This window comes from Dermacentor andersoni, chromosome 6 (genome assembly GCF_023375885.2).
Source record: "Dermacentor andersoni chromosome 6, qqDerAnde1_hic_scaffold, whole genome shotgun sequence".
NCBI lineage: Eukaryota > Metazoa > Arthropoda > Arachnida > Ixodida > Ixodidae > Dermacentor > Dermacentor andersoni.
In genome coordinates, this window is record NC_092819.1 from 112,958,496 (window position 1) to 112,977,589 (window position 19,094).

The 19,094-nt window shown below is 45.4% G+C and overlaps 1 protein-coding gene across 3 annotated transcripts in view; it reads left to right on the forward strand.

Annotated features, from left to right (window-relative positions):
* Window positions 1-19,094, forward strand: part of Lkb1 (Lkb1/serine/threonine kinase 11) — a 53,262-nt gene that overhangs the window by 11,435 nt on the left and 22,733 nt on the right. For 2 of the 3 annotated variants that reach the window (XM_055066319.2, XM_050170998.2), the window contains exons 2-4: window positions 3,820-3,965; window positions 8,904-9,097; window positions 16,011-16,184. In XM_055066319.2, the coding sequence (XP_054922294.1) occupies window positions 3,822-3,965; window positions 8,904-9,097; window positions 16,011-16,184 (512 nt within the window). In that variant the 5' untranslated portion in view covers window positions 3,820-3,821. Of the gene's footprint in view, window positions 1-215; window positions 367-3,819; window positions 3,966-8,903; window positions 9,098-16,010; window positions 16,185-19,094 lie in introns of those variants that run through there. The other variant, XM_055066320.1, reaches the window with a different exon arrangement.

Here is a 19,094-nt window from a genome sequence, read left to right on the forward strand (position 1 = left end):
TCATCATGACCACTTACTGCCAATCCCTGGCATGCTATGTACTGCAATGAGGATAATGTCGCTATCAGTTCTTTCCTTGCATTTTCCATTTCTTTTCGTTTCTCAATTACACAAGCAGTTGCCACATTAACCCCCTTTTCACAGCTGTGGTTCTGCTCGTGGCCACACGGTGCAGATTCGAGGCCTCATGACTTTTAAATCTTATTTTCTTCCAGTTAGAGAACCCATTTTTGCAGGAGTGTCAAGCAAGAGTCCTTATCCCTGGAACTTGAAGTACTTGGAAGAAAAATGTTCATCTCACAAGCAGCGCCACAGGTCTCACAAAATGCCCTGACCACTGACACGTCATACAGAAGCCATTTGTAGGCATGTTTCCAAGCTGGTTCGTAATGTCATCTTTGTTGTGCTTTAATGTTGCGGACTTGATCCTCCCCAACTATTTGCAAGTGTGCAAAGGCAGTGGTTATGCAGTGGCAATTGTCGAGCTTTTGCTACTAAGGCTAACCTCAGTAGGTTCAGAAGCAGACGTTGAAGGTCCCATGTCAGGTGGTTTGCATCGTCCTCCTTGCGTCATCCTCTTGTTCTGTTCTTCTTGATGAGATGTCTGTACATTGTTTTTCACGGTTTCCTGAAATAGGATACCAGGGTGGTAAGACCACCAAAGAATGGAGTGCCAAAATCATGTTCCAAGGTTAAGATAAAAAATTGGGAGCCAGTCCACTCTGTGAAGGTGGAATGCCAGCGAAGCTGTCATGCTCCCACATTCACTCCCAAACCATGGTGTGAACATCGTTGGGTAGCAAAGCCAAACGAGTCCATGAAACAGAACACGTTTGTAATTAGCAATTGAGCATACTTCTTGGTTAATTAGCTTAATGAAACTCGGACGGACTAGAGTTTTATCCTAGCAAAAAAACATGGGGCTGTCTGTTTTCCTCCCACAGAAGCCCATCTATTGACAGCAGACGAGAATTATACAACTTTACTGTGGACTACCCAATTATGAAAAGTAAATGAAACTTGGTGTAATGATAGTCGTCTTAGCGGCCAATTGTCATATAATTCTTTTGCATATTTTTGATAAAACGACTTGCAGCCATTTTCTGCAGTGCATTCACAATAAAGTTGGCTTTGCCGCAACACGTTTTTGTCCACTACATGTACATTTGCCAACTGAGATGCCCTTTCTGCGAGAGCGTACATGTAGCTCATTCAGGCGGGGGTTAGAGATAAACAGCTTCGCTGTAAAAACACAAAAAAACACGCCAGTCATTTGTCCGTGCTAACAATGTTGCAGTCCGTACGTATAAAGGACAGATAGATAAAGTTGAAGGTTCTTCTTTCTTCACTTTGGTACCTACCATGAGGCACACACTGATTTGGTGGTGGATGTGTCGCAGGCGGTCTTGCAGACGATGGATGAACAACACACAGAGAAGCAAAATAACTTGGTTTATAAAACACTTCAAAAACACTACTGTAGCACACACACAGAAGTAACAAAAGCTTTCCACTTAGCTGCCAAATTATGAGAACAAAGAAAAACTGCGCTAAGAAGGACATCCTTTATCCTTTTTAGCGCAGTTTTTCTTTGTTCTCATAATGTCATACCAACTAGCCCCTCACCGTACGCTTCTAGCTGCCAAAGCTGACTAAACACCCAGGGGAAGAATGACGGCTTCCCGTAGAGACCGTGAGAAGAACTCCACTGGAATGTATCGATGATAAGCAGTCCGAGCACACTTCACAGACCAGTGGGTCCCCCTTTCTTAAGAGATGGCTGTGGGTTAAGTGTGTGTGGCCAGTTCCCGGCATTTGTGGCACTTGTGGAGACGACGGACGTTTGCACGCATGCGCGAGTAAGAGCGGGTGCGAGAGTGGAAATCTGGGGACTTTTGCTCCTAGAATTTACGACTCTGCCTAGGCACTACGGAGGAGTTTCTTAGTGCGTGTTGTATGCGTTTGTCCCTAGGTGTGCCGGCAGAAGTCGTGGGGTGCGGTTTAGCGTCGCAAGTTGGTGGCTGGACGTAAATATATTTATTCAATCGTGTTTCTTACCAATTTAAACAATGTGTCATTATCTTGCATTATTGGCAGCACCTCCAGGACACCAAAGTGGCAACGGGGACATCAAAGCTAGAATTCGGACTGGCCCGTGAGTTGGGGCTCGCTGAGGCCTGCGTGTGCCAGGGGAGTATAACATCGGCTGTCTGCTATTGCGGACAGCCATTTTTTTATGCGGACGCCTCCTGGCATGCTTTGGCCTCCGCGGCCCCAACCCACGGGCCGCCTTGCTTCAGTTTTCATGCCCCGCTACCGCTTGGGTGCCCTGGAGATCCTGCGCTGCCTGCTTTAATATAACCTCGAATGCTCTCTTGAGGCCTCCGTTTGCCAGTTACATGTGCCCTCCTGGAGCAGTGCTTGTAAAAAATGCAATTTATCGTCGCGACTAAAAAAGCGACTCGTGACTTATACAACACCATTCAGAACCTTGCCCCTCCAGACACAGTGATCACCAAATGGGGTGTGTGTGCCCACTGCCTCACCACGGGGGCAGCCAGCGGTGGAGCGTAAACAAATTGGACCACACTCCGCTATGTTGGCACGCCTAGGGGACAAACATGCAACACGCGTTAAGAAACCTCCGTAGTGTGTAGGCAGACTGAAGGAGCAAAGGTCCCCAGATTTTCTCTCTTGCACCCACTCTTACTTGCACCTGCACAGAAACGTCAAGCACCGTGAGAAACACCACGCCCCGCTGTACCTACTAGCAATTGTAAAAACGCTTCCCAGATTACACAAGACCACTTTGTAGAACCATTCTTAGTGTCTGGCACTCTGCCATTCGCTCAAGATGGGTTTAATGCTGTGGAGTTTATTATGGAGTTCACAGTCCCATTCATTTTGCTATAAACGTTATATTTATATTTGCAAGAATTATATGTAGTCCTTACTGGGCTTACTTTTAAAGGTAAGTTCATAGTTGAAGTTTTGAGTGAAGAGCTGATTTGGTGTTCAGGAAGGGTTTGAAGTCTTAGAAGGGAATGTGCATGAAAGAAACAGATGCACTTATCAAGTGGCCATTCATTTGTTTCTGCACAGAAACTTAGGACATTGGACATTCAGAGAGCTGCTGTTGCCAGTCCGAATCCCCGATGGATCTAAAAGTGTTGGTGTTGTCATCCTTCTCCATTGTTGGTGGGAGGCAAACCTATGTAGCAGTGGCAATTTAAGGCTGTGGTGTTCTGAACATTTAGGCAACTGTAGTTCATTTGATTTGTCCAAGACCATACAAAAAAAAGACATGGTGCCCCCTGACCCCATTGCTAATCTCTGAGGGGGGGGGGGGCGATGGCTCGAGTCCTTCAGCCCCCTTGTAGTTGGCGCCTATGCTTCCAGAAGGTCTGTCATGCCAACCTGTAATATTTAAAGGTGGGCCTTTTCTTGTTGGAACTTATGCTTGAGTCCTACGCCTATTGTCTGGCATTCTCTTTCATTTCCTTACAGTGCGAATTTACTTCTAAACTAAATGAAATGTCATCCAATTATTTATTTCATTCTGTAAGAATTCTTCCAAGCTTTGTATTGATGCATGTAATACCACTGCCTGCTTTACTTTGTTTATCCCCCTAACTGGTGGTGGATAGAACCAGCTTCCCACCTGTGGTACTGCTATCACCGACACTGTGTCCTTCAGGAATGCTCCTCTTGATAGTGTTACTAATGCCTATCCACATTGTAATGCCAGTGGGCCTTGGTAGCCCGAAAAAGAAATAAATAAGGAAGACAAATGAATAAATGAGTGTCACTGTTGTGCAGGCATGGAGGAGTTGGAGGAACACATTCCCGAAGAGGACCTGGCTCCAGACGCCTTCTATGGGGAACTGGGTGACGAGGGGCAGCCGCTGGAGCGATGGCTTAACGACGACGAAGGTCCGCTGGTCTTCTACCGTGTCAACTCGCAGGTGGGCATGTTACACCTTTTGAAAGTGCTGGAGACATACTCATTCTCATCACCAGCCTGCTTTTCCTGTCATGCATCACGTGGCCTTGTCATATGCCTGCCTATTTTTCTAATCTCAGCACTCCATATAATCCTCTGCATTCCTAGACCACATGTTCCTTTTCTTGGTGCCCACCCTGTTAATCTAACAGACGACCAGTTATCTGCTGGAAGCATTACAGGGCTGGTGCAACTCACTGCTTCCTTTAATCTCAACTTGCATATAATTTTCATACATTTGCTTTAATTTCCCTAACTTGGTGTGAACAGACAACGATGCAGAGAAGGCAAACAAATAACAATACGAGCCTTTCTATTGTTTATTGTGCGTCTTCTCTCTGTCCTCATTTGTACACATTAGAGAAATGAATGCATACCAACTGGCTCAGCTCAACGTATTACATTTGCTCTCTTTTGAATGCTATGGAATGGAAAACTTTATTGAGATCCATCGGAACATGCACTAGCACATAGTGGGCCGCTCCCACGACAGGACAGATAGGCCTAGCCTCTCTGCCACATCGCGGGCCCGTTGGAGCGCCCATAGTGGGGCTTCAAGATTGGGACTGAGTAGGGCAGCCTCCCACTTGGACAATGTAACGTCTTCATTGTCCTGTAACATGGGGTACCGCCAAAGCATATGTTCCAAGTTTCCAAAGTCTGAGCAAAGCGTGCAAGTGTTTGACGTTTGAATTTCCGGATAGATCCGGTGTAAGAGTGCGGGGCTACGGTATGCCCGGACTTGCAAGAGTCTGAGTGTCAATGCCTGAGGCCTCTTGAGTTTACTGTGCAGCGGCGGATACTTCCGCCTCCCCAGGTAAGAGTACTTTGTGGGTTCGTTGTACGAGGCAAGGGGATCCCTGTTGTCCGGAATCACACTGTCACGCCTCCCGGTAGCTATAACAATTATATAGACGTTCTACTGTGGCTGCATATAGTGAAGCTGAGTGTGGTTGCGTGGGCTCTATTTTGAAAGTGGCGTGTGGTTGGTACAGAGTTTAGGTGCGCCAAGGCCTGATAGCTTTGTGTGCACTGTGTTCTTGCTACTTCATGTTGCAACAAGAGGCAGCATGAAGAGCAATTCGCTTGCTGCTGTTGCCACTCTTCCACATGCCAGCATTTTGACAGAGTGTCCACAGTCATCATGTGAGATATGTTAATGTTTGCCTGTGCACTCGTGACACCATGCTCTTTAATTTATTTAGTAAGCAAATGTTTACACAAGTTTCTCTGGCCGATAAGACTACTATCCTTACTTCATATAGCTGTCTAAAAATGTGTTGCAATTGATCTTTTGCCTTTCAGGCAAAACTGTGTATTTTTCATTCAATTGCTAGTCAAGTGGCACTTCGCTTCCTTTTCTAGTTTCTGTTGTTTTTACTACCAATATAAAGTAGATGGTTACCATACTTTATTTATTAGGATGTAGCTAAAGTTTCCACACCCACATCCTATGTTACCTTAAGACCCCTAACCTGGCTGGATAAAAAATTTTGGCTTTAGATTAGAATTTGTAAAATGCCGTTAGAGCAGCACTCTATCGCAAGAGAACATGTGCAACTATGGCAATTTTTCAATGTCTACTGATCTTAATAAAATTTTGAATATACGTTCTGTTTTGCACTCTGATCGTCTATGCCAAATAATATGGCTGCAAGTAATTTAGTTTTCCTGAAAATAAATTTTATAGATTGGTTGCATGTTCCCGGCCTGTTACTTTTTTCTAGCCACCCTGTGTTTGTGATGTCAGAGTCTACAATGCCGCTTTCGCTGAAATCGTCGCTGAAATCACCGTGGTCTAGTAGTTCGGAAGATCTGTAAGAGCTCCCTGTGTTGTCAGGAGGCGTCGTCAGCTTCACTTCTTTTGTGTTGGCGCCACGTGTACTGTGATTGATTCAGTCGAAACCTCAGCAGTCATGGAGGCACTGCGGAATCAGGGTGTAGACGAGCCGTACGTAAAAATACTGAAATATATCTATAGCGGCTCCACAGCCACTGTAGTCCTCCATAAAGAAAGCAACAATATCCCTATAAAGAAAGGCGTCAGGCAGGGAGATACGATCTCTCCAATGCTATTCACAGCGTGTTTACAGGAGGTATTCAGAGACCTGGATTGGGAAGAATTGGGGATAAGAGTAAATGGAGAATACCTTAGTAACTTGTGCTTCGCTGATGATATTGCCTTGCTTAGTAACTCAGGGGACCAACTGCAATGCATGCTCACTGACCTGGAGAGGCAGAGCAGAAGGGTGGGACTAAAAATTAATCTGCAAAAAACTAAAGTAATGTTTAACAGTCTCGGAAGGGAACAGCAGTTTACGATAGGTAGCGAGGCACTGGAAGTGGTAAGGGAATACATCTACTTAGGACAGGTAGTGACTGCTGATCCGGATCATGAGAGTGAAATAACCAGAAGAATAAGAATGGGCTGGGGTGCGTTTGGCAGGCATTCTGAGATCATGAACAGCAGGTTGCCATTATCCCTCAAGAGAAAAGTTTATAACAGCTGTGTCTTACCAGTACTCACGTACGGGGCAGAAACCTGGAGGCTTACGAAAAGGGTTCTACTTAAATTGAGGACGATGCAACGAGCTATGGAAAGAAGAATGATAGGTGTAACATTAAGGGATAAGAAAAGAGCAGATTGGGTGAGGGAACAAATGCGCGTTAATGACATCTTAGTTGAAATCAAGAAAAAGAAATGGGCATGGGCAGGACATGTAATGAGGAGGGAAGATAACCGATGGTCATTCAGGGTTACGGACTGGATTCCGAGGGAAGGGAAGTGTAGCAGGGGGCGACAGAAAGTTAGGTGGGCAGATGAGATTAGGAAGTTTGGAGGGTCAACATGGCCACAATTAGTACATGACCGGGGCAGTTGGAGAAGTATGGGAGAGGCTTTTGCCCTGCAGTGGGCGTAACCAGGCTGATGATGATGATGATGATGACAGGTGACAGGACTGTCAATGCCATTTGAAAATGACAATATCCTAACAGGGTTAAAAATGCCGGAGTTGCCCTCTAAAGGTATTTAGTGTTAATGGAGATAAAAGCAAGTGAAATGTGAGGCAATGTAATAAGGATGTAAGCTGCCCACCTCGCAGCATACTTGCGGCCTCGAGATGCAGTCTTGGTGCCTTGACCATTGCTTATGTGTTGCATTCCTCCACCGTGTTCTCCTAAACAGAAGTCACGCAATGATTGATTACATCATCATCGTCAATTTGTCGTTCTTGTGTCATTGTCAGGCCACGTCGTCAATGTTACTCTCGCGGTATGACAAAATATAAATCACGATCACAACCACTGTGAATAATATTCATGCCTCTGTGGCAATGCGCTGTTTACAGCCTGGTGTTTTGAAATTTGTGTGGTGCTGTTTGTGTGCCATGCGGTCTCTGAGAGTGGTCACATCTGTGTGAACCTCAAAGGCCCCAATGAACAATACAGCAGCAAATGAAGACTATATCGATGTGATACTACATTGCAGGCACAGTTGCTAGCACATGACCTGCATGCCATGCTCACCCGTTTGTATTACCCAAACCTGGTGAGAGGACCATTTAGAAGGTGTAAGAAGTGTAAAGATTCTGTTTTATCTAAGGGCTCTGTGAGAGACCGAATCAATGCTTTAATTTATTCTTCTGCAATCTTTTATATGTTGCTTGTGGGCAGCATCTGCTTGTCGTAGTTCCTCACTGAGTATCACTGAGCTGCACTGTTGTTTGGTTCGTTGGTAACGAGGCTAGGCAAAAAAAAAGAAAGAAAGAAAAGAAAGGCCAGCACTCATAAATCGAAGCGATGAATGGAATCCTAGGCCTATCTGTTACTAGACTAGCTGTGTACTGTCTAGGCCACAAGTTCATGCGGGCATGGCATTGGAAAGAGGCATGAGGTTGCATGTTTGATTTTCATGTATGGCAGACTAACTTTTGGTTGGGCAGGGACACATATGTACATAAATTTGCTTACTAATATTTCAGACTGCACTCTGTGCTAAAGAAGCTGCAATGATCACAAGTACCGTATTTATTTAATTGTAAGGTGGTCACGATTATAACATAAGCGTGCAGTTAGGATACCCGAGAACAAGCAGTTAAGTTGGCACACTAATTGTAAAGTGATATGGAGTAGCAGATGAACTGTTTAGACTCAGCGGGGATTCAGTGCGGGTTATGTGTGAATTTCGCTTTATGGTGGGGTGTTATAGCATTGTGGCTTGCCCTGCCATGAAACCACACCTGAAGGTGAAATTCGCATATATCCCGCACCCTGCTTTAGCTGTGAAATTTTAAAAATTCTTGATGCGGGTTATCTGATAAAAAATACGGTACTGCCTCGCATGCCAAGTTTTATTACTTGCCACAACTTGCACTGCCATCTAAAATCTGGATTGCTGTAAATGTGGCGCTGCCGACATCATATTGAACTGAGTCCACCAGCCTCTATAAGGCGGGGATTGACTTCGATGCCAAAGCTTTTTAGAAAATATTTAGCCCGTTATTCGAATAAATACAGTAATTCAGAGCCGTCCATTACAGAATCTGTCATGCCACGTGTAGATAAATAAATCAAGTCAGGCCAGCAGTTTTCGGTGACTTCTATTGCAGGAAAGGGCCCAGACAATTGAAAACACCATGAAACCCACAACAGTTAGGGCATGAAACACAAGAAAAACATTTCGGCAGTAATTTTCTCACCTAATAACTTTTTGCTGCCAAAGAAATAATAATGAATTCTTAAGTTACTCACCAGCCTAAATTGATGTTATGTGTCTGCAATGAACATGTTCCCTGTCCTCCGCGATCTGTGTTCATTCAGTGGGGAACAGTGTGCTCTGTGCATCGTGGGGTACCTGACCAGGTTTTAAGAACGTGGGTGCGCTTCCTGTGTATTGCAGGACATCATATACAAGGCGAAGAAGAAGCGCCCCAAGATGGTGGGCCGCTACCTGATGGGGGATGTGCTGGGGGAGGGCTCGTACGGCAAGGTCAAGGAGGTGCTCGACTCGGAGACACTCTGCCGGCGAGCTGTCAAGATCCTCAAGCGGCGCAAACTGCGCAAGATCCCCAATGGCGAGCAGAACGTGCAAAGGTGGGTGGCTCCATGTTTTGCGTCTGCCTTTATTTATTGATACTTTATTTAGTCACATAATACTGCAGACCAAAAGAAAGTTCCAAGCAGGAGGGGATAATGGTAGAATCAGGACCATGGGAACAAATAAAAAAAATAATTTCATGAACATGCAGCGTCCGAAATTTTGAGTCTGAACCATTGTTAAATAAAAAAAGTAATAGAAATAATAAATAGAGTCAACCAAATTTTCAAACATGCATGATATTTTGTACGCCTTCGTGGCATCGCCACGTATCCCAAAGAGCCATTGTATAAAGACAGCTAAAATTTCGAAGATAACCTTTCGCTGTCAGATTTCTCGACCGTCTGCCATGACCACAGGTCCGAAGCGGCATTAATCAAAGCCAACACTGCTGCCATTTTGATTATCTCGCAGCATCAAACCGACGCTATTGCACACTGATCTACTGGCAGCCATAGTAGTCCTTTTGTGTTGTCGTTAGGCCTAGCTTGTTCAATGTTTGCTACCGACCTTCCTGTTGCTCTGTGCTGTGTTTCTCATTGGAAAGATTCATCGCCATTATCAGCAGCACTAACTCCGCCTTTACCATCCTTGCTGATAGCTTTTAAGTGTGGAAAGCACGACGAAGGTCTAAAACGGGATAATGCCCAGTTCCAAAAGTCAGCTTTGCATCAATACAGTAATGTTACGCAGTCAAGCATATGCAGTGTATTGCGGTGAAGCACACCAAGTGTGGAAAGGGGCCACTGTCATGGGACAGAGTATCTGCTCTTTATGTATATACCCACGCATTGGTATCTCCTGTCACAGTATGAGCGCTGGGACATCTAAAATGTCTACTGCCAGGCCTTCAATGCTATCTCGGAGGTGGCTGTGGCGATCTTAGCCCTGGAGGGTAGTAAAACGTACGCGGTAACTTTTTTAGACCACCGAATTTTTCATGCGTTTTCGTGGTCCCTAGGGTATCTGAAAAATTGGACGGTGACTCTATGTGGAAAATTGTAGTGCACACAGTGTTTGGAAATCTTTATGTACAAAGCGTTGTCACATGCTCACAACAAAAGGACATGTTTGTTACAGGTACAAATTGTAAATGGCAGTTGGTATGTTGAATTGAAAGATATCAGCTGGCATTTTGGTATGTCGATGTGAAAGATATCAGCTGGCATGATGTTCTATTTGTTGATTGTTCTGGTGTGATGTCTGCGGGTGATGATGCCTTGAAAGCCTGATTGATAATGGCTGAAGATAGATCAAGGGATCAATTTGCAAGTCTTGTTTCCAGATTTTACAAGGGCTTGGCTTTGCTTTAGGGGGGCGCCATGCAACATGTTTCATGGAAAGTATGGACTGTGTCAGGTGCTAAAAGGCATCTGGTCAAGATTCTTCTCCAACGAAACATTTTTGGAAATGCTTTGACTGGAAGACGTTATCCTCATTGAAAGTGTCTTGCATGGTTGAAATTGTGTGGTGATTGCCCTACCCTTGCGACTGGCCCCTTCCTCTTTGTGATTCGACAGTGCTGTGTGTCACCTTGCCCACATGAGCAATACCTTCCAGGCTCCACTCACGCCATGCCGTTGTATTGGAATGGCTTCGAAATCTTGCGGCATAACATTCCGTTATGCTGCCTATCTCGGAGGTCATCCCGTAATTACGTGTGTAAGGCCAGCACTTCTTTGTAGGTAGTACAGCCAGGGTTGCTAACTCTCATGTGGAAGAAGTCGAGAAGGGGGGGGAGATGAGGAGGGCGAGGGGTCTGCTGAAGAAGGCCGACCCTGTCAGTTCCAAACACTGCCAGCCTATACCTGCAGCAAATTTGACCAAATTTTTTATTTCTTTTTCCTTGTATTTAAATGCATGATATTAGGCATAGACATTCATGCCTTTAGGTGACACTGGCTGCTCTTTTTTTCAGACAATAAGTATGTACAGCAGAACCTCGTTGATATGTTCCCGTAATGTAAGTTTCCCGGCACCAACATTCGCAATCGAGAACACAAAAAATGACCTGACTTTAGATGACTCATTTTGTATCGGTTCATACGTTTCCGAAAAACACGATTTCTTGGCACCAACATTCAGTACGTCGCCAAACTGTGATGGTACGATACTGTGATAAACTGTGATGGTATGATTTTCCAGCCATCAGATTCCATGTAAACAAGAAGATGTGCGAGGCATGCCAAATTGAGAACAGTATATAGCTGCTCGCGGCGGCAGCTTCACCGTAATACCCACCCGCCCGTCTTACGTGAAAACGCCGGCGCGCTCAGTTTCTCATTCTGGTACCAGAAAATCTGCTCCGGGGTCGTCGCACGTGCCATTCACCGCTATCATCACCAATCCCATTGCGATAAGCATCTTCACTTATCTAGTTCACACCGCATGGTGCCGTCAGAAGTGTAGCGCACAGTTTTAATAGGTGATAACCGAAGCATGCCGCTGTTCCCTGCTGCAGACTGTGATAGCATATGTTTTCCAGCTGCTAGAACATACATGAACAAGAAAAGGCGCAAGACACTCGCGATCGAGATTGGCATATAGCTGCCCGTCTCACATGAAAACGACGGCACACGCAGTTTCTTATTCCGGTACCAGCAAATCTCTGCACGGGTTGTCGCCCGCCGCATTAACAGCTATTGCCACCAGACCTATTGCAACAGGCATCTTCATCCATCTGTTTTGCAATGGGTGGTGCATCGTGTCGTTGGTAGCGTACTGCATGCTTTTAGTATGCAATAATCCAAACGTGCCGCCGTTCCCTGCTGCAGGCAGCGCGATGTGGGCATCCCATTTTGCTTTGGCGACATTCGGCGTCGTCCACCAGCTCGATTGTGTTTCGGTTTTCCGTCACCCTCCTAAAACATCACGCGATAGGAAAACAACAAAACGCGCCTCTGGCCACCGGAACACCACCAGGTCGACGCGCTGGAACGATCAGTGTGACACTTTGCATTACGTAGATGTCAGCAATAGTTGAGTGTGTCAAATTTTTTTACATTCTTCGGGTTATATGTTTTCCTGGTTAGTACACTTTTTCTCTAGTTTTTTTTCTTCCAAAATGCATGAACGAGGTTCTACTGTACTAAATATGTCATAAGCTGCTGCCACCTAACAAAAGAAAGTTAACAACAATAAAGTGAGACAGTCACGTGACATATATCCACTTAAACATTTCACCACACCAATCACATCACATCAAAAAAAAAAAATTGAACATTAGATCATGTCACATAAATTCGGAAAAGACAACTCGCAACACATTAGAATGGACAGTCAGCCCACATATCATAAATGCAAATCACGACAGACGTCACCTAAGACATTCTGGAACGTGAAGTCTGCTGTCGTACACTAAGTACAGAAAACACAAGGTCAGGTCACAGAAGTTCAGAAGGTTATGGACACAGAAAGGAATAGAAACAGCACTTAAGAATTTCGAACAATATTACTCTCTTCCGTGAATATTTGGAGGCTCACTAGTGCTCACCTTTAATGCTCCTAGGATCCTTTAATGGATAAGGGCCTCCGGTCTGTTGCCATTAACGTGCATATCAGGTAGTCTTTCACGATCATAGCGCAGACATTACGGCAAAAGGGTGATGTATGTCCTCATCTGCCTGGCCACAAATGCATCGTAGACGCTCAGGGTGATAAATCTTATGTAGAATGCTTTAGTCCTACCGTGTTGCAATCTAGAACAATGGCGCGCTATAGTTAACTAACTAGCCAAAATGGGTAGAGGTAGTAAAATATTGTTAATTCAACCCTCGTTAATTAAGAAAATTGTATAGTTCTGACTTGTTCTCGTGTCCTGGTAGGCATATTCATTATTTAATGGCATAAAACGCTAGTTAATTTGGACATACACTCGAACTTCGTTATAATGAAGTTGTAGGGGGAGCCGAAATTACTTTGTTATAGCCATTGTTGCCATTTACTCCAATATATGCCCAGTGAGGTACACAATTATAAACATGTATTTAAGAAGGCAGCATTATGGCCCGCGGAGCTGCTAGCTACATGGCCAGGCATGCAATGACATTTGAATAAAACAACAAAAGAATCTTCTGCATGTCACGTGACTCTTAGCATCCGACGCAACAGCCTTTAGATAACTGCCTTCTGTTGTATTGTGATGGTTTTTTGCGTCTGCTATCCACTTGGCTCATGGTCGAGCAGCATGTGGCATGCAACACAGCGCTCCTCTGTGGGATCAAGGAGGTAAGCGAGTTTCGCCACACCAGCTTGGCTCGACCGCTGCTGGCCTCCGAGATCGCACCAATGCCGGTGCAATCTCGAAGGGCACATCCACCTGCCAGCCTGTGCGGCTTGACGCAGGGAGATGGGGAGAAGTGAATGCATGGCCTGGGGTGACCCCCAAGATTGCACCGGGGTAGTCTCTAAAGCCAGTCCAGCTGTGGCTGCTTGCACGGCACCCCATAGAGTACTAGAAAAGTGAATGCACTAATGTTGTGTACCGCCATGCGTAGCTAAGCAGGCTTTCATGTGACCCTCCAAATTGCGCGGGGGAGATCTCGGACGCCGTGCCAAGCTGCGCATGCCTGCATGCCGTGTAGAAGTGAATGCACTAATCTTTCACACCACCACGCGTAGCTGTGCAGCCGGGCATGTGCAAAAAGCAAAGTCAATGGGGAAGTACAATACTGAGCTGCTGCTTTTCACAGGTGCGTGTGCAGCTGCGTGCAATGGTGAGAAAGACCAGTGTTGCTCGACAACGTATTCAACACGGGGACATGCCAGGTATAAACTGCTGTGGTGAATGAGTGCTGAATCCCGCAGAAAGCGATGTGCTTGGCACGCAACAGGTTTGGTATTTTTTGGTTTTGTAGTCTAATCTAGATTGTTATATCCATTGGCCATACAATTTCACTTATTTAAAATGAGGTTTTAAATACATGGACTTCTCTGGGGATTTCAAGGGGAATTTCATTGACTTTGTTATATCCATTAGTTCATTAGTTCGTTATAATGAGGATTTAGTGTATTTGACCTCATACCAGTTAAGTTGCACAATGCTCAATGCGTGGCAAGCACGGAGTGCCGCAAATTTGCTACGTAAAAGAGCAGAAACGGCCTTACATGAGGCAGGTTTATGCTTACTAACCGAAGCCTCAAAGCACATGCATAGTACTTCTGAGTAGAATAACATAACCACCAGTGGCCAGTTACGAACATTTTATTCAGTTGTGTTCATCATTCAATGAATTCAGTTCATCAGCAATCTGCAAAGCAGGTCGTCCTCCAAGCCATCCATTAAAAATGTCCATCACCATGAATCTCTTGATAAGTCTCAAACGAGCTGAACAAAGCGCATTCAATATGCACGGCCACAATTGTTCAACGATGCACTGTTAATGCGCCGAAACCATGATGCAGCTAAATGTGCTGCAACAGCCGATACTGTTGAAGCACACTGGATCTTTTGTGCCTTGTTATCCAATTATTGTGATCCGGTGGGATATGGTGATGATGATGCCATTGTTAGCTTGACAGTAACTTGTTCCATCTAGTGGCAGCCTGCAGCAAATAAGCATCACACTTGTATGGCCGCTGACATTGCGCTGTTCGGATCTCAGATGCTGTCACACACTCCGTGAATGAGGCACCAGTGCCGGGCCAAATTCTAAAGCCGTCTTTATCAGCTTCTGAAAATAACTCCATGAAAGCATGTAAAATTAATAAGAGGCCTCCTGGTGCGCCAGCGAATGCCAGTTGTGGTTCACAGACCGAGGCAGAGCCCAGAGTTGTCGAAATTCCACGAAATATATTCTTTGAATAAGGTGGTTACATACACACATGCACATTTTGGCTAGGCACATCACAATGCAGTTCAGATAGGTGTTCACGAAACCCTAGAAAATAATGATCGACAAGCTCTAACAGTTCAATACGTACAGTACAGAATAAAGAGGAATAACAAGTGTGCACTTGTATTCACCCGTGCTGGTCTTGAGCTAGACGCCCTCGGCGTAACTCGAGGCAAATCTCGAAGAACGGACCTTTTCCGGGAATGCAGATGCCCGAGGAACTCATCTGCATGTTTGTGATCAGGGAAGGTCTTCTGGGACACTTTGTATACTGTATTGAGTTAACGAAAGGACCACGATGGCATGATGCCATTCATACCAATTATGTTATGAAATATGTGCCATGACAAGCATATGACGTCATTGATATGATAACATGACATGGGCATGTATCTCTTGTCATTCATGTCATGACACACGTGACATATCGTGCAATCTGTATCTCATATTATGAGATACATGCCATTCATGTCATCACATGTATGTCGTCCATGTCAGATCATGCTTGCATGTCATGCATATCCTGATATTTATAAAGTTCAGGAAATGGCCCAGGTGTTATCATGTCATTCATAGCATTTCTGTCATGGCATTGATGTCGTTACATATTATTATGTATGCACACATGTCATGCCCCTACATTGTGCCTGTTTTATATATATCCAGTTGAACAAACGACCTTGAAGGCATCATGACATAGGAGGCTAGATAGATAGATAGAGGACTGGACGGGTGGACTCAGATTTATCTTTAGTAGCAAAATTTCGTAAACCTTCTATTGAATTAAAAGCTAAACTGAATTCATGGTCACATTTGCATCCTCTGTATGTAGAGGCTTGCGTGCACTACCAATGCACATCAAGGTAGCTTTTCTTACCTATTTAAAAATACTACTACCTTTTCCTTTTTTAATGTGCCAGTGTGCTGCTTTGTGCTGAAAAATGTTAGCTAACTCACCTAGCTTTCAGCTTTGTAGAAAAAATGACAATACTTTTCATAGAGTTGACTTCAAGACACAATGTGAATGCGTGTTAGTGACATCGGTGGGGTGGGGTGTGTGCTGCATGCAATGCAGGGAGATCCAGCTCCTCCGTCAGCTGAGCCACCGCAATGTCATCCGCCTGGTGGAGGTGCTGCACAGCGAGCAGAAGCAGAAGATGTACATGGTCATGGAGTACTGCGTGGCTGTCCTCCAGGAACTGCTCGACAGCGCCAAGGAACATCGGCTGCCCCTGTGGCAGGCGCACGGGTAGGCACCACTCTTCATCTGCCTCACTTCTGCATTCGGACGTTGCGGTCCAGGTTGGCATTCAGTGGAGGCCGGCTTGTGGTTTGAATATCGAAAACGATCCCTACTCTGCAATTGCCTGTCCTTGGCTTGGCATCTGCCTATAAGTGGCTTCTAGTTAAGGAACATAGGACTTGCACCACGTGCATGCTGTTAGTACTACTTGTTTTCAATTTGCACAGTGACACCAATCTACAAAGGATGTATGGGTTTCTCAGATAGAAAATTGTGGCAGAATCGATCTCACAATGACTGTCGACGGTAATACATTAGCATTGAATCAATGTAGCGTCAGAATGTATTGCCACCATCAAAGCGCGCTATGTATGAGGCGGATACTGCAGTGGGATTCCTCTTTTGAACTTTCCTGAGAACGCTCGGCACCATCCAGTGCCACTGCCGCGAAGCCTGCATGTGGCCTGCAAAATGCATGGCACGCCAGTACTTGCGAATGCTGAGAATCGCATCGTGCAGCTGTTTCTTGTGCTTCTTTGTGGACGCGCTGTGCCATCTAGTGGCACTGCCGAGAAGTGCACGCTTGGCCTCCAAGACAAGAAGTGTGGCGTGCCGGTGCATGCAAACACTGAAAATTCTTCCCTCGCTTGCCAAACATTCATTGGCACATACTCGGTGACCCAAGCTGGCGATAGGTTCATTGAAGAGTGGTACATACGCAGTGCGTTTATGGCGCAGCTTGCTAAAACGTTGGCATGAAAGGCGTTCATCGAAAAGCGGCGTGTACCTAGGGCAGATGTGGAGCAGCCTGCTAATGCATCTGGTTGCTTGTGACATGGTTTGAATTTTGCTCAGCATCGAATAAATTTAAGGGATATTTTTCGTAAATTTAAACCCGGATATAACGAAATTGACAAATGCTTGAAAACTATCATTACAAAGAGGTTTTTGTTAAATGCAGTCTCAGCATGAAAATCTGAAAAAGAAATGCACAAATTAAACAAAGGGGGAACTGTAGATACTCACCCATAGCGCATTTATTTAGGGGCAAGAAATGGTGTTATTTTGCCCTGTTGCTTGTTCATGATGGACGGCAACACTGAAGAATGTTCGTAAGGCATCAAGGAACACAATGCTGCTCCATCATCGTCTAGCGAGCTCGCAACATGACGCAAAATGTTAATGGCATCCAGCACTTCCTTTGCGGAAGGCAAAGCTTGTGATGAATCGACTTACAAAGATCCGTCGTCATCACTGTGATATCGGACACTTTCCACCAATGCCTTGTCTGAGATCACTTCGGTAGTGACAGCGCAGTCGTCCGTATACAGAAAATTGCGAAGCTGCTCGTCGTCCGGGGTTGCTCCATTCGCACGCAGTGAAACCCAAGCTTCGGCGAGATTGGGCTAGCCTGAAAGCTCCCCCTCACCACTGTTAGTTTCCGCAGCCTGAACCTCTTTTGTGATCCGGGCCTTGCTGAAGCAGTTCATAATAATGTCTGCACTTGTTTCCCACCAGGATGCTTCAAGTATCTCAGCTGCTTGAAAAATATCCACCTTTGTTTCCCACTGAAGACGAATGTTCATAAGCAGCTTTTGGATTAGTCTACGCCGATAGGAACACTTCACACTGGTAATAATTCTTCTGTCAAAGGGCTGAATGAGTGATGTACAGTTGACGAGTCAAAACTGGAGTTCAGTGTTAGACAGCTTGAGGCCTTCAACGTGGTGTCATGGTGTCAGTACAGTTGTCTACAAATAGACAGATTCTGCGGCCTTGTTTCTTGTTAATATTGAACTCTCAACCAGTCACTAAATATGTCCCGTGTCATCCATGCTTTCGCATTTGCCATGAATTTCACAGGCATTCTATGTGTCCTTTTAACCCTTTCGCTGTCGGACCTTTCTGGCCGTGACGCACCCCCAGTGTCGGCTTCGTTTCAGGGAACGAGCATAACAGGGAATGAACATAGTAATTTATTTTTGATTATGATTGGTATACAAATAACATAGTCAATGCAATAAGCACACTTCAGTGTTCTGCAGCTGTTGTTAGTAAACATCATCATCATCATCATCCTGACTATAAAATCCGTTCAACATCCGAATCTGACGATGCGGAACCCTCTTCCTCGCATGCGACTCTGTCCGAGTCCGAATCCGAGCTCGGCTCGTATTCTGAATCGGAATTGAGCCACCGCTCCAATGAGCAGACGAAGGTCCTGCGCACTCAGCTATCCGAAAGTAACCGCGCGCAGGGAGGATGCGCTTTCACTTGCCCGCACAACGGAGAGAAATGGGACGTTGCGTGATCAAGAAGACAGAGGGAGATCGAAAAAGGCTAAACAAAGTTCGAAGGGCTTTACGTTGACTGCTGCAAGTCGGAAGCGAGGGTGCGGCGAGAGAGCGAAAGCAGCAATCGAGTCACTCTTTTTGGAGAGGCAACGGCACGTGCGCCTGAACTTGACGCGCCGTAGCAGACACACCAACAGAAGAAAAATAAAAACCTTCAAACCAGCGAAGATGGCAGAACAACCCTTTAACCCATAACCACACGCGCGCGACGCATGATCCAGCGAACGCGGAGCCACCGCGCCACTCAGCAAAGAGAAAGTGGGGAGTGGCACTCGCACTGTACTCTTCAATACATGGATTAACACAGATCGGGGTGAATATACGAACTTGTAGAAAGAGTCAACAGATGGCGTGGCCAATCCAGGAGCACCAGCTTTGCACTCAGGCGCGAAATTTTCAGGCGGGTAGGCGGGTAGGTTGCTGCATGTATCCTCGTCGCTTCTACTGCCCTCATCATTTAACCAGTTTGTCTCATTGGTTCTCTCCCAAAGCTGGTCGTCCTCTGTGCTGTCCGTTACTGTTTGAAATTCCTGTCACCTCGAAGCTCTCGTGTAAATTAATG